General features: G+C 35.5%; 1 protein-coding gene across 1 annotated transcript; it reads right to left on the minus strand.

The window, feature by feature from the left end:
- Positions 1-8939: 8939 nt before the first annotated feature.
- LOC141512122 (olfactory receptor 2T29-like) lies at positions 8940-9884 on the minus strand. Its single transcript, XM_074220995.1, has one exon. It carries the CDS (start codon positions 9882-9884, stop codon positions 8940-8942), a length of 945 nt encoding a protein of 314 aa, XP_074077096.1.
- Between the last annotated feature and the right edge of the window lie 17687 nt (positions 9885-27571).

The raw sequence follows: 27571 nt of genomic DNA on the forward strand, positions 1-27571 counted from the left end.
CCGTGATGACCTCAACCTGCCTATTGCCTAGTTTGTTGCTGCATAGTAAAGTTATTAATTAGAACTTTCTTTATAATAATCTTTGATATAACTTGTTTAATGGAATGCTTTTATGTTTTTGTGCCACATATGTAATGTTTTTTGATATGCTCCCTTGACAACCTATAGTGAGGGTAGTGATGTTTGTCCACCCGTCCATTGACTCCTTCAGTAACCAATTTTCCTTTCAATCCTTGTTGGTAGATGCTATGGTTTCTATGACTTTTTATTCTTTCCCAATAAACTAAGGCTGTTAGAGTTCACATATTGGTTACCTATACTAACTATTCTCTCACCATCTTTATCATATATTCCTGTGTATGATAAGGGGGGCAAAACTGTTAATTTCCCTGTAATTCTAGCTGACCCATCTTGTATCTGGTTTCCCTGTATATATTCTGCCATCTCCCTGGAACTCCCAGTGCTGTATCTTCCAAAGATTTCATAATGTTGAAGCCTTTTGTATGACTCAGGGAGAGGCAGTCCTGTTAAAATTTGGGTAGAGTTCAGAATCTGTTTTATTTAAGGAATTTCTCTCAAATCCTTCCTTTATATTCATTCCACTATTAGGATGATTAAGTTTTGCAATCAATAATAGACCTATAAATATGGGTATCCATGGAATCCCTATATATATATTGAAGAAGGAAATGTTGTTCCATCAGGCAGTGTGACTGCCTTGAGTCTTCTTGCCGCGACTGTGTCAAACAGCTTAGAAACCCTGGCTCCCAACACCTACAAATGAAGAAGGTTCAATACCAAGTCTAATGATCTGCTTCTGGCGGTAGTTTCAGGTCCAGGAACTGGAGATCCTGAAAATACCTCAAGGGAATATTTATTCTTAATAAGAATGGCCAGCTCTCCCGAAGCCTAATCATTTCTCAATCTGCTTAAATACACAGATCCAGGCTTATCTTGTCAGTTTGAGGTGAGAAAATGAGCAACTTTTAGTAAGGACAATAAGACTTTTTAAAATACCCAGTAGGGTCCTGGATGCAAATATTCCAAATTTTTGAATTCACCATTTAGCAATCATTGGTGAGTGCATTCAGAATATCTTATACAGAAGAAAGCACAAAAGTTAGGGTGGATGTCAAAATCTGTTTCTCATCATCATTTTAAAGAATTTCTTCAAATTCATCTTTATATAGATTATGCCTGAACTCTTAAAACTCCTCTTAAAGGGAGAAATCTCAATCTATTTTTTAATGCATTAAATTTCAAGAGTGTATGAATTTTCCACCACTATTATTATTAAGGTCAAATTATTTCTAATAATTTAATATAATCCTAAACAAAATATATTGCTCAATCTATTTTTTTTTTTAATTTTTAGTTTTTGCAAGGCAATGGGGTTAAGTGGCTTGCCCAAGGCCACAGAGCTAGGTGATTATTAAGTGTCTGAGGCCAGATTTGAACTCAGGTACTCATGACTCCAGGGCCAGTGCTCTTATCCACTGTGCCACCTAGCCGCTCCAAAATTGAAGATTGAGTGCACAATTATCTGAAAATAGAAGATAATGCACCAACACTCCCTCCACTTTGGTCAAGCCTTTTCAAGTTGAAGAATTTACCATTAGGGTGGGAGCTGACCTAGATGCTGCCCCATTGAAGGTCTACTGACATTTATGAATGGACAATAAAACAAAAATTCGTGTCAAAACAAAAATTTGTGTCAGAACTCACTCAGACACACACAAATAAAAGCTTAATTCTTCAGTTTTTGTTGTTGTTTATTTGTTTCAGCCATTTCTAACTCTTTGTGATCCCATTTAGAGTTTTCTTGGCAGAGATAGAATTGCTTTGCCAAGTCCTTCTCCAGATTGTTTTGTAAATGAGGACATTGAGACAAACAGAATGAAGTGACTTGCCCAGGGTCACACAGATAGTAAGTGTCTGAAATCACATTTGATTTCAAATTTTCCTAATTCCACACTTAAATATTCTGTGCACTAAGCCATTTAGCTGCCCTAATATAATATTTTGCAATTTTTTTGATACAAGGATAATTATTCATTTTTTCTCCAGAAGTTAGTATATGGGAGGCTAGGCTATTGTCTAAGCTTGTGGTTTCTCTAAGCAGTCTCTCCTTTCCCTCCCACCACTTACTGTCCATTTTCCCCACCTCCTCTCACAAGACCCAGTGTCTGGAGCTTGATTTTTAAATTTATGTTGTGCTGCACACAATTTCTAATTAACTAAATTAATCACAACACTGTCAAATTTAATTAACTTTTTAGTTCTTTAATCTAATATTGTACATTTGGTCTTTATCATTGCCATTTGTCATTGGGGTTATATAATTTAAATAAATATTATATTTCTTTCTGCCAGGGGCTAGGGTTATCTAACCTAGGTGTTCAGAATATCTATACAGATCTGTTCTCAGAATACTTTTGCTTTTTCAATAACCTGAGGTTACTTAACATGGGCACTAAGAGTAATGAAACATGTCTGATATAAAATTTTCCCAGATTAGGTTTAAGACAATCAGCAATCCTCTGTCCTTTTCATGGTAGTTTAATGTCTTCCAAGACCCTCAGTGAACCAGGTTCCAATTGGTTAAAATTGCTCAAATATGATTTATTTATTTATTTTTTTAAATTTATTTTTTTATTCTCGTTTTGTACAAATGTTTTTTTACATTAATAAAATATACTTGTTTACAAGTAAACAAAATACCCCTCCCCCCATGAATATAGATAGACTTGCTTGGGCGCAAAAAGTAAAGGGGAGAGAAAAAAATTAAAATTAAAAAAATAATAGTAATAATTGTAGGTATGGCCAGGTGGCGCAATGGATGAAGCACCTGCCCTGGAGCCACGAGCACCCGAGTCCATATCCATCCTCGTAAACCCAATAATCACCCAGCCATGTGATATGCAAGCCACCGAATCCCCACTGCCCTGAAAAAACCAAAAAGAAGGAAAAAAAAGACCCAAAATAAAATAAAATAGTAATAATAGTAGGGGTGTCTGGGTGGCAGACAGAGCATTGGCCCTTGAGCCAGGAGCACGTGGGTCCGAATCCGGCCCCAGACACCCAAAGATCACCTTGCTATGTGGCCCCAGGCAGGCCACCCAGCCCCACTTGCCCTGCACCCTCCCCCAAATACTATTAACAAAAAATGTGCTTCAGTCTTTGTTCCAACACCATAAACTCTGTTGTGGGTGGATCACATTCTTTATGATAAGTCCATCACAAAAGTTACTTCCATATTTTTCCAACGTTGCCATTACTGATCGCAACTCCCTCCTTTCATATTTCTCCACTACCATGTACTATATTTTCTCTCTCCTTTCACTCTGACTCTGCTGTAGGGTTGCTGAGTGGTGCAGCAGACAGATTCCCTGGTCCTGGGGCCAAGAAGCCCTGAGCCCCCATACCACCCCTAAGGCCCAGAATCCACCTGGCCCTATGGTCCTGGGCAGGCCATCCAATCCCAGCCCCTTGCAAGAAATAAAAAAGAAAATGTGTTATATCTGACCACTGTCCCCCCATGGTCCATCCTCTCCTCCTTTATTCACATCCCCACCCCTTCCCCCTGCTCCCCCCTCCTTCTTACTGCAGTTGTCTATACCCCATCGAGTATATTTGCTGTTTTCTCTCCTAGCTATCTCTGATGAGAGCAAAGGTTCCCTCATTCCCCCTTGCCTCACCCCTTCCATATCATTGCAATAGGTCACTGAAATAAAAAAAATCTTATTATGTGAAATATCTTGGACTATTCCCCCTCTCCTTTTTCTTGCTCCCATTCCATTTCCCTTTTTTGCTATTGACTCCATTTTACACAATATTTTATCTTCAAATTCAGCTTTCTCCTGTGCTTCAACTATAAAAGCTCCCTCTACCTGCTCTATTAACTGAGATGGTTCATATGAATATTATCAGTATTATTTTTCTATACATGCAGTTCATCCTCATTAAGTCCCTCATATTTCCCCCCTCCCCTCCAATTTCTATGCTTTACCTGATTCCTGTATCTGAAGATCAAACCTTCTGTTCAGCTCTGGCCATTCCAAAAGGAACTTTTGAAATTCCCCTGGTTCATTGAAAGTCCATCTTTTTCCCTGGAAGAGGACATTCAGCCTTGCTGGGTAGTTCATTCTTGGCTGCATTCTAAGCTCTTTTGCCTTCCGGTATATTGTATTCCAAGCCCTACGAGCTTCCAATGTAGTTGCTGCTAAGTCCTGTGTGATCCTAACTGCAGCTCCACAATATTTGAACTGTGTCCTTCTGGCTGCTTGTAATATTTTCTCTTTGACTTGGGAGTTCTGGAACTTGGCTATAATATTCCTGGGGGTTGGTTTTTTGGGATCTTTTTCTCGGGGGGATCGGTGCATTCTCTCCATTTCTATTTTGCCCTCTGCTTCTAGAATATCAGGGCAATTTTCCTGTAGTAATTCTTTGAAAATGATGTCAAGGCTCTTTTCCTGATCATGACTTTCAGGTATTCCAATAATTTTCAAATTATCTTTCCTAAGTCTGTTTTCCATATCAGTTGTTTTTTCAACGAGATATTTCACATTTTCTTCTAATTTTTCATTGTTTTGGTTTTGAAGTATTGATTCCTGATTTCTGGTAAATTCATCAATCTCCCTGAATTCTATTCTTTGCCTGAAGGATTTATTCTCCTCAGAGAGTTTTCTTATCTCTTTTTCCATCTGGCCAATTTTGCTTTTTAAAGCATTCTTCTCCTCAATAACTTTTTGAACTGTTTTATCCATTTGACCTAAGCTGTTTTTTAGCATGCTATTTTCTTTAGCATTTTTTTGGATTTCCTTGACTAAGCTGCTGACTTCATTTTCATGTTTTCCTGCATCTCTCTCCTTTCTTTTCCCAGTTTTTCTTCTAACTCCCTCATTTGATTTTCAAAATGTTTTTTGAGCTCTATCATAGCCTGAGCCCAATTTCTGTTTTTCTTGGAGTCTTTAGATGCAGGAGCTTGTGCTTCCTCATCTTCAGACTTCTTGGGCTCATTTGCAAAATATTCCTCAATGGTCTTCCTCTTGTTTCTTTGTTTGTTCATTTTCCCAGCCTAAGCCTGTTTTTGGGAGCTGCTTCCTGAGCTTTTGGGACACTCCCACGAGGGTCTCAGTGTGTGAGGCTCTGTCCTCCCTCCTGGTATGTGAATGAACATAAGCACCCCCCTCTGCCACGGGGCCAAGGTGGGGGGGCCCTGTTGTTCTATTGGGGGGGGGGCTAGACTGTGATAAGGATCTGAATGTGGTCAGAGCCCCAGAATCCTTTTCCAGGGGCTGAGGACAGAGCTCCTCAGTCTCTCTCTCTCTTCACTCCCCTCCCTCAGCTCAATGGGCTCATGCCCTGGGGGCTCCTGTTTAGAGGCTCCGTCTGCTTCTGTTTCAGGGTCTAGGCTGCCAAAAGACCAAGCTGCTTGCTGTGTGCCCTGGGGGCTGGGCTACACGTGCTCCCTCTAGCAGAGGTCCCCCGCTGTTCCCCCACTTTGTGCCTGGTGCTCCCTGGGGTGCAGCTCAGGAGACTCCCCTGCTCCTGTGAGCGCTGGCTCCCAGTGCCCTGGGGCTGCCTCCGGGAGGCTGAAGTTCTTTGGCTCTGGCGGGCTGCCCCTCTGACCCCGGGGAGCATAGCCTTTCTGCTCTTTTCCAGGTTAACTTGAGTAGGAGAACTGCCTCACTGGGTCCCTTTGTGGGTTCTTTCTCTCGAAAGTTTAGAGTCCTTAGTTTATGAGTTTTTATCAGAGAGCTCCTAAGACTGGATCCCATCATGTCACCATCTTGGCTCCACCCCCTCAAATATGATTTAAGTAAAGAATTAATAGATTTTTCCATTTAAGGATGATGGCTATCTAATAACCTTCACCTGGCATCTACTAACATGTCTTAAGACTAAACATTTGCAATTTTTATTTATATAATCTGTGTAATTTAAAGGCTTATAAATAGTCAAGGAAGGGATTCCCATTACCAAACTCAGATTGCTTTTTACTCACATAACAATCACCAGTTGCTATGGGTTCAAAAGGAAATTTTCAGAGGTCAAAAATCAAAGCAGAGTCAAACATATCTTGTTTGTTCAAGTGAAATTTATTGAAGGACAGGACACAACTGACATGATCTTAAAGTAACATAGAATGTAATTGCCTTTGAAGTCTCATCCAGTTATTGATAAACCTTGATTTCTCATAAGCTACTCCACTGCAGAAGCCAGGAAGACATGATCTTCTGGGAGAACTCTTTATAGTACTACATCTTCAACATGATGCATTGAGAAGGGAATTACTCTATTTAGAGGAAGGTCTTGCTTCTGACATTACTTATCACAAATACCCTCCTTTACTGTTGACCAGAAGATTTGGGACACATGCTGACCTCAAGCACAAATTCATAACTGGTCTTTTGAGAAGCTCAACCTTAACACATATATACACAAGCATACACACACACACACACACACACACACACACACACACACACACATATATATTCACCAGTGCACTCACAGAGTTGGGACTGTTATATCACTAGGAAACCTATACTAGGCAGTCTTAAATTATTATTTTCACTCAGTTTATGCAAAATGACCACTTTAAATGCTAAGTTCCTCTTGAGAATAATTATGAAATAAATTACTATTATTTTTAGGTTGGAGGAGGGGAAAAACTATGTTAAGAATTGTTACAGATTACAAATTTGGGAAAAATGAAATTTTGTACAATTAAGGTTACAAATGATTAATTAATAATGAAAATTACTGAGCAAAGAAAGGGATTAATTAAACATACAAAGTGAAAGAGTTATAGAGTACTTTAAACAAATGTTTAATTTGCTAAGGAGGAGAACCTTAAAAAAAATTAGCAACCCTGGAGAACAGCAGCAGGCATCAAGTGTTCATGTCCATAGTGTTTAGATCCAGGGATTTTAAAAATCTCTAAAATACTATCTTGAGACCACCGAATACAGTCCTGAAGATTGTGCATTCTGAACTATTTAAGTCCAGGTGAAATTAATCACAAGAAAGTAAAAGTCAGCAAAACAACCATGAGTAAAATCTAGCAAAGTACACTACTCCATTCAAGAGCCAGTTCAGATAGAACCTGAAACTTGCAGAAAATCCCCATTAAGGAACTAGAGTGATGAAGAAAAAGCTCTATTGTATCCAAATATATTGTAAATCCATTTCTATAACACCTTCAAGCAGAGATCAAAGGGAAAAAATTTCCATAAGGACTACATGAACACTGTGAGAAATTAAGCAAGAGCTAGAAAATGAAATCAAAGTTCTCTGGGAAATAATTCAAAAGAGAACAAGTAGCTTAGGGGAGAGTGGCAAATTTTAACTAAGAAATAGAATACTTGAAAATTAAAATACACTTAGCAGAAATCCATGAATCCATGAGATGGCATAAAATATGACAATATAATCAAAAGATGCAAAAGTAAAGAAAAGGTAAAATAACTGGTACTAAAAGAGTACTACCAAAAAGATAATTTAAGAATCATTAAAATCCTAAAATCTAGATACTTTATTTCAGAAAATTATGGATCAAATAGAACCAGTAAAGAAGACATAATACTTGGTGTCTTCTACTAACAACTAGATTTTGAAATACAATAATCCAAATGGTGAAAAATATATGCTTACCCTACAAAGCTGAACATAATCTGACACAAAGTATAGACCTTAATGGAACCAAGATCTTTCAAGTATTTATTCTGAAAAGATTATTGTTAAATTGGATGGGAGTCAAGAAAAGCTTAAAAACTGAGTGATTAGAATGATCATGCAGGGTACCTTTCAGAATTTTTAAGTCTTCAAAAAGGGAGTTAAATCAAAAAAATTAAGACAGAAGGCATTTTTTTATTCTGAGGATTTTAAGAGAGAGAAGAGAAAACAAAAAGAGGGATATACTAGTGAGAGTTTTTACCCCATTGCAGGAATGAGGATCAAAAGGATATCACATAGGTACATGAAACTATTAATAAAGCTTCATCAGAGCATGGTTCACACAAGAGAACTGATGAATATATTGGGTTTATTAGAAAGGGAAGATCAAGGGGACTACTAGGTGGCACAGTGGATAGAGCGCTGGCCCTGGAGTCAGGAGCACCTGAGTTCAAATTAAACATTTAATAATTACCAAAAAAAAAAGAAAGGGAAGATCAAGGTGATGACTATTAGCATGAATCTTTCTAGGCTGAATCCTATAAACTCTTTTTTTTTAGATTTTTCCAAGGCAAATGGGGTTAAGTAGCTTGTGCAAGGCCACACAGCTAGGTAATTATTAAGTGTCTGAGACCAGATTTGAACTCCTGACTCTAGGGCTGGTGCTCTATCCACTGCACCACCTAGGTTCCCCCATATAAACTCTTACTTCAGTCATTCAATAAGTTCCTTTTAAAATTCAATCTATTTTCAAGATAATTGCCCTTTAGAGTTTTCTCAAATGCTTTGCTAATCTCTTGGGAACTTGTAACAATACTATTTCCATGACATATCATGGAATACAAACTGGAAATGAGGTGAGTTGATTGATATCTATCTTTGATAAATCCATGCTTATCCCATTTTTTAGGTATTTAATTACTATTTCTTTAATGGAAATTAGAAAAAAACTAAGCCAAATCTCATAGATCTTTAGTGATTTTTCCAAGATAACTTGGTCAGCAAGTTTTGAATAGAGAATCGAAATGATTATAAACTAATTTAAATATCAATTATTTTAATGTCAAAGTGGGAAAACATTAACCCAAAATATTACATAAAGTTTCAAAAAGAGGACATTATTTTGACAGAGAGGTCATGAAGTGAGATGTCCATTTATCAATGGCAACATGAATAAAATGTAATAATAATAGATAAAAGAAGCATTTGTGGTCTTTTAAAAAGTATTTGGAGGCCATATTGTACTTCTGAAAATTAGTTTAAACTGACTCTGACCATAACACTTTCTTCAAAGCTGCTGTGACATCTTTATTTCTGAGGCTGTAGATGAGAGGGTTCAGAACAGGTGTGAGGATAGTGTAGAAGACAGACACTATCATATCATTTTCAGCAGTATGATAAGAAGCAGGGAGCATATAGGTATAGATAGCAGCTCCATAGAAGAGAATAACAACAGTTATGTGGGAGGAACATGTGACAAATGCTTTCCTGCAACCAGTGGCTGAATTCATTCTATAGACTGTTAGGAGAATAAGGGAATAAGAACTTGTAATAACTGTCACAGGGATGAGGAGCATAAGGACACAACAGAGGTACATAACAGTCTCATAGAGTGAGGTGTCTGAGCAGGAGAGCTTCAACAAGGCAAGGACATCACAGAAGAAGTGTTTGATCTCTCGGGACTTGCAAAATGGAAAGTTCATGGTGATGGGGGTGATCAAGAAACCATCAATGGAGCCCAAGAACCAACAAACAAGTCCAAGCAGTATGCAAACTCTAGGGTTCATGAGGATGGAGTAGCGGAGAGGGTGACAAATGGCCACATACCTATCATAGGACATGGCTGCCAAAAGAAAGAACTCAGCTCCCGCAAGTGTTACATAGAGAAACATCTGGGTCCCACAGCTTGGAACTGAGATATTATGAATCCCAATCACCTGATCCAACAACATCTTGGGCACAGTGACAGAAATATACATCATGTCCATGAGGGAAAGTTGACTGATGAAGAAGTACATGGGAGTGTGGAGGTGGAGATTACTATAGATTAAAAGGACCAGGGTGGCATTCCCAGTCAGTGCTACTATGAAAATGATGAATATCAGGGAGTACAAGAAAGTACGGTATTTGCTTTGGCTAAAGAGCCCCAATAAGATGAAATCAGTCCCCAAAGTTTGATTCTCCAACCACATTGTTTGCTTCATCTTATCTCACCTAGGGAAGATCAAAAACAACCAAAATAGCAAAGGACTTTATATTATGTCCTTTCTACATAAATGATAGAACTTCTGATCATCTAGTAGTGAAGGAAACAGGTCAACCATTCAATGTTCTAACATGAAAGGAGATGTATTTTTGCTAGCAGGAGAGATCCTCATCAATCTGTGATCAAAATGATTTAACATGAAATTAAGATAGACTTATTTGGTTAGAAATTTTATCATCTTTGGTCATTTATAAAACCTGAGCTTCTGCCAGATTTTTCTCATATAAGAGTGTTCAAGAAGACCTCTGTAAACTTGAGATAAACATCATATTATAGAAACATCCATTTTTGGTCACATAAGCACTTCAAATTCAAAATGTTGAAAGTGGAGCTCTTTTCAAAATTTTCTGAAGTCTTCATTCTGACTTCTCCCACATTTATTACACAATGCCAAATCTTTTGTTCTCTATTTTCATAGTAGCTCTTATTTAGGAGCTCTACTCTCTCTACTCACATGTCCACTGACCTTGTTGAAGCCATTATCATTTTCTTTTCCAGATATTTACCTGACCTACTTCAGTAGACTCAAACTCTTCGTACCATAAACTTCTCCTTCAACTGATGAAGTGATTTTTGTAATGCTTATGTCTGACTAAGTAACCCCCTACACAGTAAACTCCAGTGCCTATAATCCAATCCTTTTCTAACTTTCCAATCTTATTGCACTTTGCTTCCCTTGATCAAGCTAAATTGTTCTAGATTTTATTCTTCATACACAATATTACTGAAACCTCTTCCATGTCTATCCTCCATGGTTACAATAATCTCTCTATCAGTTTCCTACTTAATAGCTTTCTGCAAGGCTGAACCTTTGGGGCAGCTAGGTGGTGCAGTGGATAGAGCACCAGCCCTGGAATCAGGAGTATGTGAGTTCAAATCTGGCCAAAGACACTTAATAATTACCTAGCTGTGTGGCCTTGGGAAAGACACTTAACCCCATTGACTTGTAAAATAAACATAAAAAAAGACTGAACCTTCCACAGTTTCTCCCAGTTGCTATTGCCTTCCCTTCTGAGAGTCTACTTTTCTTTTCTTAATATACTGTTATATATGCTTAGTTATTTATGCCTTATTTCCTCCTTTACAATATGAGCTTTGTGAGGACAATCTTTACCTTTCTTTGTATTCCTAGCTTGGAACAGTGAGTAAATACATGATAAATTTGATTGACTAATTAAAATGTGTTAAATGCAGTCCTAAGGTAGGCATAAGTATACTAGGAAGTGGAACACTGATATATACTAAAGCCTTATAAATGTCTGTTCATGTTGTCAGCAATTCTTTATAGATCTGGGAAGTTAAAATAAAAATTTAGGATTAAAAAAACCTCCATAATTATAGAGAAAAATTCACAAAAGAGAATAAACATTTATTATGCATTTGCTATGTGTCAAGCACTCTGCTAAGCTTTTTATAAAAGCAGATAAGTGGTTAAATGTCTGTCTATTAAGTGTCTTCTTGACTCCTGGACAAGCACTCTTTTACTACATTGCCTAGAATATGGATACTTCTGCATCTCTGAGTCCATTCTACTGAATTCTTCATTCTCCATACATTTTTAACTTTTCCCACAAATTTCCATTTGTTCATTATACACCATGTGTCAGTGATGAATCCTTCCCTAGAGGACTATAGTATTTAGTGCCAGAAGGGACCTGTAAAACTGTCCAGCTTTAATACTTTATTTTTAAAATTTTAAATGGTCCACTAGAATTTTTATTAATTTGTCCATAATTATAGAAGGAAAAAGCAAATTTATAATTCAAATATAATTCCTCTGGACTCTCTTTTTTAATATTTTTCCTATACTGCACCATAGTTGATGCTGATGAAATAATTTGATTCCTCTGAACTCTACCTAAATTAATCTTGCCCTGATCCCACCAGTTAAAAGGGGATCATTTTCTTTCTAAAACACTATTACTTCTTTTAATTTTATGTATTTATCACATTTTTCTTTAATTTTGTCTGTCCTGTCTTCTCTATGTGAATTTAAGATTCTTGGTCCTAATTGAGTATTGGAAGGAAAATGCCTTCCATAATAGATATGTTTTAATTGAACAGAACTGGATCAGATCAAATTGAATTAAAACAATTTTACTTCATACTGAACTTTTAAAAATTGATCAACATAATAACTTTAGGGGTTCTCTCAAAAGCATAGCTCTCCGTTTGTTTCGACTAATCCTCTGAAAAATTGTGAAATAGAGTAAATATTCCATAAAAATTGTTTATAGAAGCAGTCATGTAGTACAGGGCAAAGAGTACCAGTGCTGGAGTCAAGAAAACCTTTTTAATCCAACCTCACCTACTAGCTAGGAGACACTGTGCAAGTCTCTTAATTATTATTGCATCTCCATCACCCCCAAACAAATAAATGATAAGTTCCTTAATTTCAAAGCAAGATAATTTAAATATTGAAATTATTTATTTCACAAAAATTTATAGTTTGCTACTTCTGAATGGAAGCCTACTTATTTCTTGATGATGAATATACAAATTAAGAAATGTCTTAAAGGTAGAATGACTTGAATAGTCAAAAACTTTCATATATTCATATAAATTCATTTCTTTAAATGAATCTATAAAATATATTTGACTACTGTTGTTTTACTCATGAACCTATATACTTCTCCTCTAGGCTATTCTTCATCTATGAATTTCTTTATCTGTAAAAATGAAGGTTGGCTTATATCAGCTTTCAGAATCCCTTTTGTGCTAATATTTTATAATTCTATGTTTCTACTGCTAATTTCCTCAGAAATCGGAAAGTATCATGTCTAGAATCAGCAGCTAGCTTTCCCTTTGCTCACTCAAATCCTAGCATAGATATTTTTGATTAATATAGTTCATGGAATTTGGTCAATTCTACATTTAGATGCATGAGATAATTAAGCTTTGTGCCACTTACCTCTGATTCCTTCAATGGCAAAAAAATGTAGCCCGAGTTTGGTTTTCTGTAATGAAAACTGGAGATGTTAACAGCTATTCCCAGAGACCAAACCAGTATTCATTCTTTTCCACTTCAAATGCAGAGAATATTGTAACAAACCTCAGGAAAATGACCAAAGTGGGCTGTGGAAACTAAAAATGCATTTGGAAAGTGTGCTGTTTTCCTTATTAATGTGAAAACTGGGATTCCACAAAATCAAAGTAATTTTTAAAGGAATTAAGATTGAAACTAGAAGAATCAGTAAGGTAATACTTAGACTAATTTGTTTTGTACCAAGTTAGATAAAATCTGAGAGGTTAGTGAAAATACCAAGTATCAGAGCTGCTGTTGAGAAATAGAATGTTTTATTAAAATCATTAGATGGACCTTTCCTATCCCAGCTCCATTTAAAAATCTGAATGAATATTACAGTCAGGGTAATGCATCAAGAAGTTATCCCTGAGTAGAGAGGGAAGAAGGAATGGATTTAAATGCAAAGAGTGAGGTCAGAATATTACATCACCCAAATTAATTATGGAAAAATTAATTCTTCACATTAATTAGCTAAAAATTCTGGCAGCCAGATTGAATTAAAAGGACATTATCTTGGGAACAAGTGGTTTGGATAGGGGTTCATATTGATAATTCTATCTGTCCACTGGGTCTGGAAAAATATACTTTTCTTCTTAGATCCTTGGTCTTTTTATCTTGAAAATGAAAGACTAACTAAATGTCCCTTCCCCTTTGAAATTTTATGTTTCCTTTATTTATAATGAAATTTATGAGAATTTGAAGGAATAAAATATTTCTGTGAGTATAGTCAATATTGTAAAGTAAAGGCGGGGACTTGCCTGAGCTCTCTCCCAAACCTCTCTAAAAACCATTAAATAATGATTTTAAACAATGTAGAGAGCAGCAGAACCTACAAAAAAGATGGAGTGAAAAAATTTTCCAACCTAAGATGGCTTAGAAGGTCAGCAGGAAAGTCTGTTGCATCAGGGTGAGAGAGGAGCACAGTCAAAGCAGAGCAGGGTAACAGAACCTTAGTCCTAGCAAACCTAAAGCATGCCTTGGGATTCACTGAATCAGCAGCAGCTTCTTGAACTCTTAACTCCCAGTGGGTAAGGGTGTTTAACAATTGATCTGAAGGAAATTACTGGGGTCTCTTTGCTAGTACTGAGATGGTAGCAATTCTCTTACTTTACCTATTCTGGGATCCAAGTAGCAGGCCTTGGAGGCAGTTCTGGGGTAAAGAGGAGCAGTAGCACACTAGAACTTATAATCGCAATAGAGAAGGGATCACCATCGTAATTCCTAAGCAAAAAAGAATGTTTGCGGCCACTTACAGACCAGAGCACAGACCAGGAGAGTAATAAACAAAAATTCTTGGTACATACCAACTTGGAAGAACTGGAAACATATAGTCCCTAGTGACATCTCTGAAAACAACTTCACAAAACCACAGAAGGTTGGGACAGTGTATCCTCCACCAAGGCAGCAAAGTCCTATTTTATTGGTTGCATGTCAAGTAATAGCTTGGGAAGATGTGCAAACCACAGAAAAAAAAAATCTGACCTTTTAAAAAATTTCCTTTTATTGTCATCCTTCTTTCACAATATGGAAATATGTTTAACATCATTCTACAAGTATAAACTATATCAATTACTTGCTGTCCAAGGTAGGGAGGAGAAAAGCAGGGTGAGAGGAAAATGTGAAACTCAAAATCTTACCAAAAATGAATATTGAAAACTATCTTTACATGTAATTGAAAATAATAAAAAAATAAAAAATATATCCACATGAGAAAACAGAGAATCAGAAATATAAAGAATGAAACAAAGAGCCAACCAGTATATACAAAAAAAAATCTGACCATAGAAAGTTAGTATTGTTACTTGAAAGATTAAAGCACACTCCGAAGAAGATAACAAGTCTACATCCAAAATTTCTGAGAAAATTATGTATTCGTTGTGGGTTAAGGAAGAGCTCAAAAAGTGTTTTGAAAAATCAAGAAAGAGAGATAGAGGCAAAATTGGGATGAGGAATCAGAGTGATACAAGAAAATCATGAAAAACAAATATACAGCTTGGTAAAGGAGACATAACAATACTGAAGAAGTTAACAGCTTAAAAAAGAGACTAGACCAATTGGTAAAAAGAGGTACAACAAGTGAATGAGGAAAAAAATTCTTTAAAAAGCAGAATTGACCAATTCGAAAAAGTTATAGAAAAATTCACTGAAGGAAAAAAACTTCTTAGAAAGTAGAATTGGTCAAAGAGAAAATGAGGCACAAAAATTCATTGCAGAAAAAAATTTATTCAAAATTAAAATTGAGCACATGGAAGCTAATGACTTTATGAGAAAATCAAGAAACAATCAAGCAAAACCAAAAGAATGAAGAAATAGAAAACAATGTGAAATATATCTTTGGAAAAACAACTAAACTGGTAAATAGATGTTTGGAGATAATTTAAAATTTTTTACACTACCTGAAAGCTGTGATTAAAAAAAGAGTCTAAACATCATCTTATATGAAATTTTAAAGGATAACCACCCATAATTCTAGAAACAGAGGGGAAAATAGAAATTGAAGGAACTGAAAGAATTTCTCAAAATGAAAACTCCCAGGAATATTAGAACAAAGCTCTAGAACTTCTGAGGTTAAGCAAAAAATATTGCAAGCAGCTAGAAAGAAACAACTCAAGTATCATATTTTTTTACCCTTAATTCTCAAAAAAAGACCATAACATGCCTTGACAAGCACATGAATTGGCTTTGAATGAGGGGGTGCTGTGCTATGTTACCAGTCTCAACTTCTCCTCCAGAGATATCTAGATCCAGTGGTCAGATGTGAATCAGGATGGCTAGAGATGGACCTGCATGTGAGGCAATAAGGATTAAGAGACCTGATCAAAGTCACACAGCTAGGAATTGTCTCAGATTGAATTCAAACTTCCATTCTCCTGACTCTAAGGTCAGTCTTCTATTTACTGTACCACCTAGCAATCCTCTCATATGTAGCCAGTCAAGATAATACAAGATTTAGTAGTTTCTGTACTAAAGTATCAGGGCAAAAGAGCTAATATTGCAACCAAGATTCACTGACCCAACAAAATGGAACATTGTTTATTGGAGGAAAAATGAATATTCAGTGAAGTAGAAGACTATCAAACATTCTTGTAGAAAATACTGGAGTTGAATAGAAAATTTGACTGGAAGTTTGAATTCAGTCTGAGACAATTCCTAGCTGTGTGACCTTGATCAAGTCACTTAATTTAAGTAGAATTGTCACTTTTATTGTGAGCTCTGCCTACCCATAAGCAATTGTTACTTTTTAAATTTTTTATATTTGACTTTATTTGCAAGAAAAGAGTATTATAATTGTATTCATCTAAGTTCTAACTTTGGCAGCTAGACACCCAAGTATTTCATATTGCCTACAGTTATTTTATTTCTTTATTTACTTTTTATTTTATTTTTTCAATTATATGTAATGTTTTATATAGAATGTTTTCAACATTCATCTTTTTGTAAGCTTTTGAGTTTCACATTTTTCTCCCTTTCCTCCTTCCCCTTTCCCCAAGACAGCAAATAATCTGATATAGGTTATATATGTACAAGCATGTTTAACATATTTTCATAATGGTCAAATTGTGAAAGAGGAATTAGAACTAAAGTGTGAAAAATCATAAAAAAGAAAAAAGCACAAAACAAGTTTTAAAAAGTGAAAATAGTATGCTTTGGTTTATATTCAAACCCTGTAGTTTTTTCTCCAGATGTGTATGGCATTTTCCATCACAAGTCTTTTAGAATTGTTCTTGATCCCTGGACTGCTAAGAGGGACTAAATCCATTATAGGTGATCATTACCAAATGTTGTTTTTATATTTAATTTAAAAAATTTCTTTTTCTTCTCTCATTTCTAAAACTACCATTTCTAGTACAGTATTGAATAATAGTAATAATAAAGGACATCTTTTTTCATCCCTGATCCTATTTGGAATTCTTTTATCTTATTTCCATTACATATAAAACTTGTTGATGTTTTTAGATAGATAATTATTATCATTTTATGGAAAAAATCTTATGCTCTCTAATACTTTTAATAGGAATGAGAGCTGGATTTTGTCAAAAGCTTTTCTTGCATCTATTGAGATAATCATATGATTTCTGTTAGTTTTATTATTGATCTGGGAAATTATGCTGATAGTTTTGCTAAGATTGAAACAACTTACCATTCATGGTACAAATGCCGACTGGTCATATTGTATTTTTCTGGTTTTAAACTGTTATAATTTCTTTGCTAATATGTTATTTAAAACTTTTGCATTAATATTCATTAGGAAATTTTTTCTATAATTTTCTTCCTCTGTTTTGGCTCTTCCTGGCACCATATTTATGTCATAGAAGGAATTTGGTGGCATTTCTTTGCCTTTTTTCCCAAATGGTTTGCATAATATTTAATTTTTCCAAACATTTTTGGTAGAATTCATTCTTAAATCTACCTGGCCCTGGAGATTATTTCTTAGGGAGTTCATTGATGGCTTGTTCAATATAGTTATCTAAAATGAAGTTATTTAAATATTTTATTTATTCTAATAATCTAGGAAATTTATATTTTTGTTAATATATGTATTTATTTCATTTGGGCAAATTAGTTTCAAATTATTGCTTTTGCTTTTTCTTCATTAGTAGTGAACTCACCCTTTTCATTTTTTGGTACTGCTAACTTAGTTTTCTTCTTTCTTTCTAAAAAATTATTCTTTCTTTTATTGTTTCTTTTTTCACAAAATCAGTTCTTTATTTATTAGGTCAATTGTTTGCTTACTTTCAATTTTATTCAGTCTCTTCTTTGATTCCAAAATATGTAATTTGGCATTTAATGGGTGATTTTTAATTGGTTCCTTTTCTATTTCTTTTGGTTACATACCCAATTCATTGATCACCTCTTTCTCTGTTTTCACATGTAAATATTTAGAGATATAAAATTTCTGCTAATAACTGCTTTGTTTACGTCTCATCAGTTTTGGTATGTTGTCTCATTTTCCTTCTTTTGATTAGATTATTGATTGTTTCTATGATGTGTTCTTTGACCCATTCATTCTTAGGATTAGATTATTTAGTTTTCAATTAGTTTTTAGTTTATCTTTTCATAACCCTTTATTGCTTTTAATTCTTATTGCATCATGATCTGATCATGATGCATTCAATATTTATATCTTTATACATTTGATTGCAAAATTATTATGCCCTAATACATGGCCAATTTTTGTGTAGATGCCATGTATCACTGAGAAAAATTCATGTGCCTTTCTCTCCCCGATTCAATATTTTCAAAGATATAATTTCTAATTTTTGTAAAATTCTATTCATCTCTTTAATTTCTTTTTTTTAGGTTTTTGCAAGGCAAAAGGGGTTAAGTGGCTTGCCCAAGGCCACACAGCTAGGTAATTATTTAGTGTCTGAGGCCACATTTGAACTCACGGACTCCTGACTCCAGAGCTGCTACTCTATCCACTGCGCCACCTAGCCACCCCTTTTAATTTCTTTCTTATTTATTTTGTGTTCAGATTTATTTAGTTCTGAGATGGGTAGGTTGAAATCCCCTACTGGTATAATTTTGTTGTCTATTTTTCCTGTAACTCACTAACTTCTCTTCTAAGAATCTGGCTGCTACATAACTTGGCACTCTTATGCTTAGTATTGATATTCCTTCATTATCTATGGTATCCTTTAGCAAGATGTACTTACTTTTCTTAAAGTAGATCTATTTTTGTTTTTGCTTTGTCTGAGATCAGGGTTGCTACCTCATCTTTTTTTTTATTTTTAGCTTCAACCAAAACATAATAGATTCTCCTCTAGCCTTTTACTTTTACTCAGTGTGCATTTCTCTGCTTCAAATATGTTTCCTGTAAACAACATATTTTAGCTATTGCTCCATTAGAAACCAGGAGGGATAAGAATTTAAAGAAGCCTGGAAGGATTTGCATGAACTGATGCTGAGCGAGATGAGCAGAACCATAAGAACATTTTACACCCTAACAGCAACATGGGGTTGATAGTCAACTTTAATGGACTTGCTCATTACATTAGTGCAGCAATCAGGGACAATTCAATTTTTTTAAAAAAGGTATCCTATTATATAATTTTCTATATCTTATTTTTTTTCTTAAGGATGTGATTTCTCTCACACATTCAATTTTGATCAATGTCTAGCATGGAAGCAATGTAAAGATTATCAGACTGCCTTCTGTAGGGGGAGGGAAGCGAGATTGGGGGGAAAAATTGCAAATTTCAAAAAAAATTTAAAAAAACCAATATATTTTAGAATTCTGCTGTTCACTTCCATTTAATGGGAGAATTCATTTCAATTGTATTCACGGTTGTCTTTATAAATTGTGGATTTCCCTCCAGTCTATTTTTGCTGCTGTTTATAAATTTCTCTCTCATTTCCCTCTATCCTTCCTCACCACTGCTTTTCTTCTGACCATCACCTCCCTCAACCTGCCTTCCCATCTATCAGTTCCGCCTTTTCTTTCCCCTTTCCCTTTTTACCTCTACCCTCTCTTCTTTCACAGCCAACATGTCTTTTTCCTTTCTCCTCCTAGTTCCCTATAGGGTAAGATAAATCTCTACACCCAACTGTGTATGTATGTTATTACCTCTTTGATCCACACCTGATGTATGTAAGGTTCAAATAATGCTCACTCCCTCCTTTTTATCTCTCTGTTCTAATAGGTCTTTTGCAATGTAATTTACCCTAATCTGCCTTCCCCTTTTCTCTTTCCCCTCTACAATTCTTATTTTCTTTCCCTAATTTTTTAAATCATGACATCAAAGTCACCTTGTACCCACAACTTTTGCTATACATTCGCCTTTTATCTGACCTAATAAAAATGCAATTCTCAAGAGTTATAAATATCACCTTCCAGATGCTTCCAGAGCTCTCAACCTGCAGTTGATAATAGGGTCAAACAATTAATCAGAAGGAGATTACAAGATCTCTTTGCTGGTACTGAGGCAGGATACTTTACTTTTCTCATAGTTGGATCTGAGTCTCAATCTTAGATGGTAGTCTGATGGCAAGGAAAGCACTAGCAAACAAGAACTTGGGACCAAAGTGGAGGAGGAACACTCCTCACAATGCTTGTTATCACTCGCAGATCAGAGCACAGGTGAAGAAAAGAATAAATGCCTCTCCTTGGATTATATTACCTTGGAAGAATTGAAAACTTATAGGAACCTAGAAGTATCTCAGAAACCTGCTGCAAAAAACCATGAAACTTTGAAACAGAGCACTCCTTTACAAAAGATATAAAATTCATTATTCATGAGTGGGAGAATGAGCAAACAACAGAAAAAAAATTTAACCAAAAATAATTACTGTGGTGACAATGACGATCAAAAAACACTCAGAAGAAAATCACAAACTCAAAGCTTCTACAACCAAAGCTTCCAAGAAAAATATGATTTGGTCTCAGATCAATAAAGAACTCAAGGATTTTGAAAATAAGAGAAGATAAAAAAAATAGACAGAGAAATGAGAGTGGTATAAGAAAATCATGAAAAATGATTGAATAGTTTGGTAAATGAGTCACAAAAAATACTGAAGTAAATAACACCTTAAAAAACAGACTAGCTTAAATGGTAAAATTGATACTAAGAGTCAATGAGGGGAAGAATTCATTAGAAAGCAGAAGTTTCCAAATGGAAAAAGAGGTAAAAAAAATTCACCAAAGAAAAAAACCAACTTCTTAAGAAGTGGAATTGATCAATGAAAAAAAGTAAATTCAAAAAATCTCAGAAGAGGAAGTAATTCCTTAAAAATTAGAACTGAGCAAGTTGACTTGATGGGAAATCAAGAAATAATGTAATAAAACCAAAATAATGAAAAAATAGAAGACTATGAAATCTGAAATATAAATTTTTAAATAATTTAAAATTATGAAATTTTCTAAAGTACCACAAATCTAATTAAGAGTACTTTTCCAGGGGCAGCTAGGTGGCGTAGTGGATAAAGCACTGGCCTTGGAGTCAGGCAAACCTGGGTTCAAATCTGGTCTCAGACACTTAATAATTACCTAGCTGTGTGGCCTTGGGCAAGCCACTTAACCCCATTTGCCTTGAAAAAAAAATAGTACTTTTCCATAAATAATCAATGTGAAAGGGATTAAGCAAGGAGAAATCTGCCCATTTTATCCATCTGTATATCACAGAAATTAATATTTCTAATATAGAAATACAAATAGCAAAATGAATTAGATATGTAGAAGCAAGGAAGCAAATTTGACATTATGGGCATCATTAATTGACTAGGATTTATAATCAGAACATGATTCTGTAAATATTTAACTTTTTTTTTTTTGCAAGACAATGATGTTAAGTGGCTTGCCCAAGGCTACACATCTAGGTAATTATTAAATGTCTGAGGTCGGATTTGAACTCAGGTAATCCTGACTCAGTGCTCTATCCACTGTGCAACCTAGCCATCCCAGTATTTAGCTTTTTCTTTTTTTTTCTTTTTTTTCATTTTTATTAAAGATATTATTTGAGTGTTACAGTTTTCCCCCAGTCTTGCTTCCCTCCCCCCACCCCCACCCCACAGATAGCACTCCGTCAGTCTTTACTTTGTTTCCATGTTGTACCTGGATCCAAATTGGGTGTGATGAGGGAGAAATCATATCCTTAAAGAGAACAGAATTCTCAGAGGTAACCAGATCAAACCATAAGACATCTGGGTTTTTTTTTCTGAATTAAAGGGAATAGTCCTTGTACTTTGTTCAAACTCCACAGATCCTTATCTGGATACAGATGGTACTCTCCTTTGCAGACAGCCAAAAATTGTTCCCAATTGTTGCGCTGATGGAATGAGCAAGTCCTTCAAGTTTGAACATCACTCCCATGTTGCTGTTAGGGTGTACAGTGTTTATCTGGTTCTGCTCATCTCACTCAGGATCAGTTCATGCAAATCCCTCCAGGTTTCCCTGAAATCCCATCCCTCCTGGTTTCTAATAGAACAATAGTGTTCCATGACATACATATACCACAGTTTGCTAAACCATTCCCCAATTGAAGGACATTTACTGGATTTCCAATTCTTTGCCACCACAAACAGGGCTGCTATAAATATTTTTGTACAAGTAATGTTTTTACCCTTTTTCCTCATCTCTTCAGGGTATAGACCCAGTAGTGGTATTGCTGGGTCAAAGGGTATGCACATTTTTGTTGCCCTTTGGGCATAGTTCCAAATAGCTCTCCAGAAGGGTTGGATGAGTTCACAGCTCCACCAACAGTGTAATAGTGTCCCAGATTTCCCACATCCCTTCCAACAATGATCATTATCCTTCCTGGTCATACTGGCCAATCTGAGAGGTGTGAGGTGGGACCTCAGAGAAGCTTTAATTTGCATTTCTCTAATAATTAATGATTTAGAGCATTTTTTCATATGGCTATGTATTGCTTTGATCTCCTCATCTGTAAATTGCCTTTGCATATCCTTTGACCATTTCTCAATTGGGGAATGGCTATTTGTTTTAAAAATATGACTCAGTTCTCTGTATATTTTAGAAATGAGTCCTTTGTCAGAATCATTAGTTGTAAGGATTGTTTCCCAATTTACTACTTTTCTATTGATCTTGATTACATTGGTTTTATCTGTGCAAACCTTTTTAATTTAATGTAATCGAAATCATCTAATTGGTTTTTAGTGATGTTCTCCAACTCTTCCTTAGTCATAAACTGTTCCCCTTTCCATCGATCTGACAGGTAGTGATCTTCTAATTTGCTTATAGTATTGTTTTTTATGTCTATGTCCTGTAACCATTTGGATCTTATCTTGGTAAAGGGTGTGAGGTGTTGGTCTAATCAAAGTTTCTTCCATACTAACTTCCAATTATCCCAGCAGGTTTATCAAAGAGGGAGTTTTTATCCCAGTGGCCAGACTCTTTGGGTTTATCAAACAGCAGATTACTGTAATCCTCTCCTGCTTTTACACCTAGTCTATTCCACTGGTCCACCACTCTATTTCTTAGCCAATACCAAACAGTTTTGATGACTGATGCTTTATAATATAATTTTAGATTGGGTAGTGCTAAGCCACCTTCGTTTGCATGTTTTTTCATGAAGCTCCTGAAAATTCTTGACTTTTTATTTCTCCATATGAATTTACTTACAATTTTTTCTAGCTCATTAAAGTAATTTTTTGGAATTTTGATTAGTAGGGCACTAAACAGACAGTTTAGTTTTGGTGGAATTGTCATTTTTATTATATTAGCTCTACCTATCCATGAGCAGTTGATATTTGCCCAGTTATTTAAATCTGATTTAATTTGTGTGAGAAGTGTTTTAAAATTGTTTTCAAAAAGATTCTGAGTCTGTCTTGGCAAATAGACTCCCAAGTATTTTACACTGTCTGAGGTTACTTTGAATGGAATTTCTCTTTCTAGCTCTTCCTGCTGTTTCTTGCTAGTCTTATATAGGAAAGTTGAGGATTTATGAGGGTTTATTTTATAACCTGCAACTTTGCTAAAATTGCTAATTGTTTCCAGTAGTTTTTTAGATGATTTCTTGGGATTCTCTAGGTAGACCATCATGTCATCTGCAAATAGTGAGAATTTTGTCTCTTCCTTCCCAATTCTAATTCCTTTAATTTCTTTTTTTTCTCTAATTGGTGATGCTAGTATTTCTAATACAATATTGAATAGTAGTGGTGATAATGGGCACCCTTGTTTAACCCCTGATTGTTTTGGGAATGCCTCTAGCCTCTCCCCATTGAGTATAATGCTTGTTTATGGTTTCAGATAGATACTGCTAATTATTTTAAGGAACAGTCCATTTATTCCTACACTCTCTAGTGTTTTTAATAGGAATGGATGTTGTATTTTGTCAAAAGCTTTTTCAGCATCTATTGATATGAACATATGGTTTCTGATAGGTTTGTAATTGATATAATTGAGTATACTAACAGTTTTCCTAATATTGAACCAACCCTGCATTCCTGGAATAAATCCTACTTGATCATAATGTATTATCCTAGTGATGACTTGTTGTAGTCGTTTTGCTAACATTTTATTTAGGATTTTTACCTCTATATTCATCAGAGAAATAGGTCTATAATTTTCTTCCTCTGTCTTAACTCTTCTTGGTTTAGGTAGCAGTACCATATTGGTTTCATAGAAAGAGGTAGGCAGAGTTCCATCTTTCCCTATTTTTCCAAAGAATTCATATAGGATTGGAACCAATTGTTCCTTATATGTTTGGTAGAATTCACTTGTGAATCCATAAGGCCCTGGAGATTTTTTTTAGGGAGTTCAGTAATGGATTGTTGAATTTCTTTTTCTGAGATAGGGTTGTTCAGGTATTTAATCTCTTCTTCATTTAACCTGGGCAACTTATATTTTTGTAAATATTCATCCATTTCACTTAGATTATCAAATTTATTGGCATAAAGTTGGGCAAAATAATTTTGAATTATTACTTTAATTTCCTCCTCATTGGTGGTGAGTTCACCTTTTTCATTTATAATACTAGCAATTTGGTTTTCTTCTTTCTTTTTTTTAATCAAATTGACCAGAGGTTTATCAATTTTATTGGTTTTTTCATAATACCAACTTTTGGTTTTATTTATTAATTTAATAGTTTTTTTTTTGCTTTCAATTTTATTAATTTCTCCTTTGATTTTTAAAATTTCTAATTTGGTATTTGGGGATTTTTGATTTCTTCTTTCTCTATTTTTTTTTAGTTGCGTGTTTAGTTCATTGATTTCCTCTTTCTCCAATTTATTCATGTAAGCATTTAGAGCTATAATATATCCCCTGAATGAATCCCATAGGTTTTGGTATGTTGTTTCATTGTTATCATTATCTAGGATAAAATGGTTAATTTTTTTCTATAATTTGTTTTTTGGTCCACTCATTTTTTAAGATGAGGTTATTCAGTTTCCAATTTGCTCTGGGTCTATAGCTCCTTGGCCCAGTATTGCATATGACTTTTATTGCATTGTGATCTGAGAAAGATGTATTCACTATTTCTGCCTTTCTGCAGTTGATCATTAGGTTTTTATGTCCTAGTACATGGTCAATTTTTGTATAAGTTCCATGTACTTCAGAGAAAAAGGTATATTCCTTCCTATCCCCATTCAGTTTCCTCCATAAGTCTACCATATCTAATTTTTCTAACAATCTATTTACCTCCCTAATTTCTTTCTTGTTTGTTTTATGATTTGATTTATCTAGATCTGATAGCGGGAGGTTGAGGTCTCCTACTAGTAGAGTTTTACTGTCTATGTCTTCCTGTAATTCTTTCAGCTTCTCCTCTAAGAATTTGGGTGCTGTCCCACTGGATGCATATATATTCAATACTGAAATGACTTTATTGTCTATGGTACCTTTTAGGAGGATAAAGTTTCCTTCTTTATCTCTTTTAACGCTATCTATTTTTGCTGCTGCTTTGTCTGAGATAAGGATTGCTACTTCTGCTTTTGTTACTTTAGCTGAAGCAAAATATATTTTGCTCCAACCTTTTACCTTTACTCTATATGTATCTCTCTGCTTCAAATGAGTTTCTTGTAAGCAGCATATTGTAGGATTATGGTTTTTAATACACTCTGCTATTTGCTTACATTTTAAGGGAGAGTTCATCCCATTCACATCCAAGGTTATGATTACTAATTCTTTATTGCCCTCTGTGCTATCTTCCCTCTGTTTGTATTTTTCCCCCTTTCCCTGCCTTCTATCCATATTCCCCAGTATTTTGTTTTTGAATACCACCCCCTTCAGTGTGTTTGCCCTCCTATATCACTCCCTCCCCTTTCTTTCCCCTTTCCCTGTTCCCTTCCCTTCCTTTTGTTATTTCCTCTTATTTCCTCTACTCCCCTTCCTTTTCTCTGTCCCCCCTCCCCTTTTCTCCTTTTACTTCTTGAAAGGTTAGATGTTTTATAAGTTAACTGAGTATGTGTAGGTTGACTTTAAGCCAAGTCTGATGAGAAGAAGATTCAGGTGTTTCTCCTCTACTCCCTTCTTCCCCTCTATTACCATAGGTTTTTGTACCTCTTAGTGCAATGAGATTTGTCCCATTCAATCACCTCCCTCCTCCCGTCTCTTTCCTGTCCCCCTTTTTAGGGAGGTAGTGTATTTTTTTTAGATCATTCTATCTAAGTCATAGAAAATTCTGAGTGTCTGTCCCTTCTAGTTCAGTATATTCTGTTGAATAGAGTCCAAATTCCTGAGAGTTATAAGAGTCTTTCTCCCCAGTGGAGTTAAAGCCAGTTACATCCCATTAGCTATCAGTCTCATGGATAGGTCATGGATGTTCATCATTTCTGGCTAGGTATATTCTCTCTGTTAGTGTTACATTTCTCAGGATTTATGAGTCTCTACCCCGCTCCCCCATGCTGGGATATAGCCATTTTCAGCTTGCTGGATTGCATTTTTTTCCTTTTACTGCCCCCCCCCCTTTTTTTTACCTTTTCATGTGTCTCTTGAACCTCATGTTTGATATCCAAATTTTCTGTTTAGCTCTGGTCTTTTCATCAGAAATTTTTGGAATTCTTCCATTTCGTTAAATGTCCATCTTTTTCCCTGGAAGAGAAGGCTCAGCTTTGCAGGAAAGTAGATTCTTGGCTGCATTCCAAGCTCCCATGCTGTTCGAAATATCTCGTTCCAGGCCCTTCAATCCCTTAAAGTTGAAGCAGCCAGGTCCTGTGTGATCCTTACTGTGTCTCCTTGATATTTAAATTGTTTCTTTCTGCCTGCTTGCAGGATTTTCTCTTTTATCTGATAGTTCTGGAGTTTGGCCACATTTCTTGGTGTTTTCCTTTTAGGATCTTTTTCTGGTGGGGATCCATGTACTCTTTCAATAACTACTTTGCCCTCTGATTCCATGATGTCAGGGCAGTTGTCCATCACTAGATCCTGTAATATTAAGTCCAGGCTTTTTTTCTCTTCAGTGTTTTCAGGAAGTCTTATAGTTTTCAGGTTTCCCCTCCTCGATCTATTCTCGCGGTCAGTGGTTTTGTTGATGAGGTATTTCACATTTGCTTCTATTTTTTCTATTTTTGGTTTTGTTTAACTGACTTGCTGTCTCGTGGAGTCATTAGTTTCTGTAGACTCCATTATTTTTTGGGGGGGAGGAGTTTTCTTCATTAACCTTATCAAATTGGTCAATTCTACTTTTGAAAAAGCTTTCCATTTGACCAATTGAGGTTTTGAGAGAATTAATTTCTTTTTGCATTTGCTCATTTGAGGATCTTAGAGAATTATTCTCATTTTGTAATTGTCCAATTGATGATCTGAGAGATTTATTCTCCTTTTGTGTTTGTCCAATTGTACTTTCTAAGGTTTTGTTTTCTTGTGCAAGGTATTAATTGTCTCCCCCAAATTTTCCAGTTGATTTTTAAACTCCTTCCTTATTTCTTTAAGGAAGTCTTTCTGTGCTGGAGACCAGATTGTATTCTCCTCAGATGTTCCAGGTCTCTCTGGGTTGGGGTCTTTCCCTTCCAGGAATTTTTGTATGGATCCACCTTTCCGCTGACCCTTCTTCATTATGTTATGACCTTGAGTTGGGTGGGGCTGGTTTACTTGGGCTTGGTATCTCTAAAGGCTTTAGTGAGTGCAGTTTCTCTGGCTGGCCAGTAGGAGATGCTGGAGCTATTGAATTCTTTTGCCTTCAATCAGTGGTGGGCTTTACCCTGGCCTG

This window comes from Macrotis lagotis, chromosome 2, assembly GCF_037893015.1.
Source record: "Macrotis lagotis isolate mMagLag1 chromosome 2, bilby.v1.9.chrom.fasta, whole genome shotgun sequence".
NCBI classification, from domain to species: Eukaryota; Metazoa; Chordata; class Mammalia; order Peramelemorphia; family Peramelidae; genus Macrotis; species Macrotis lagotis.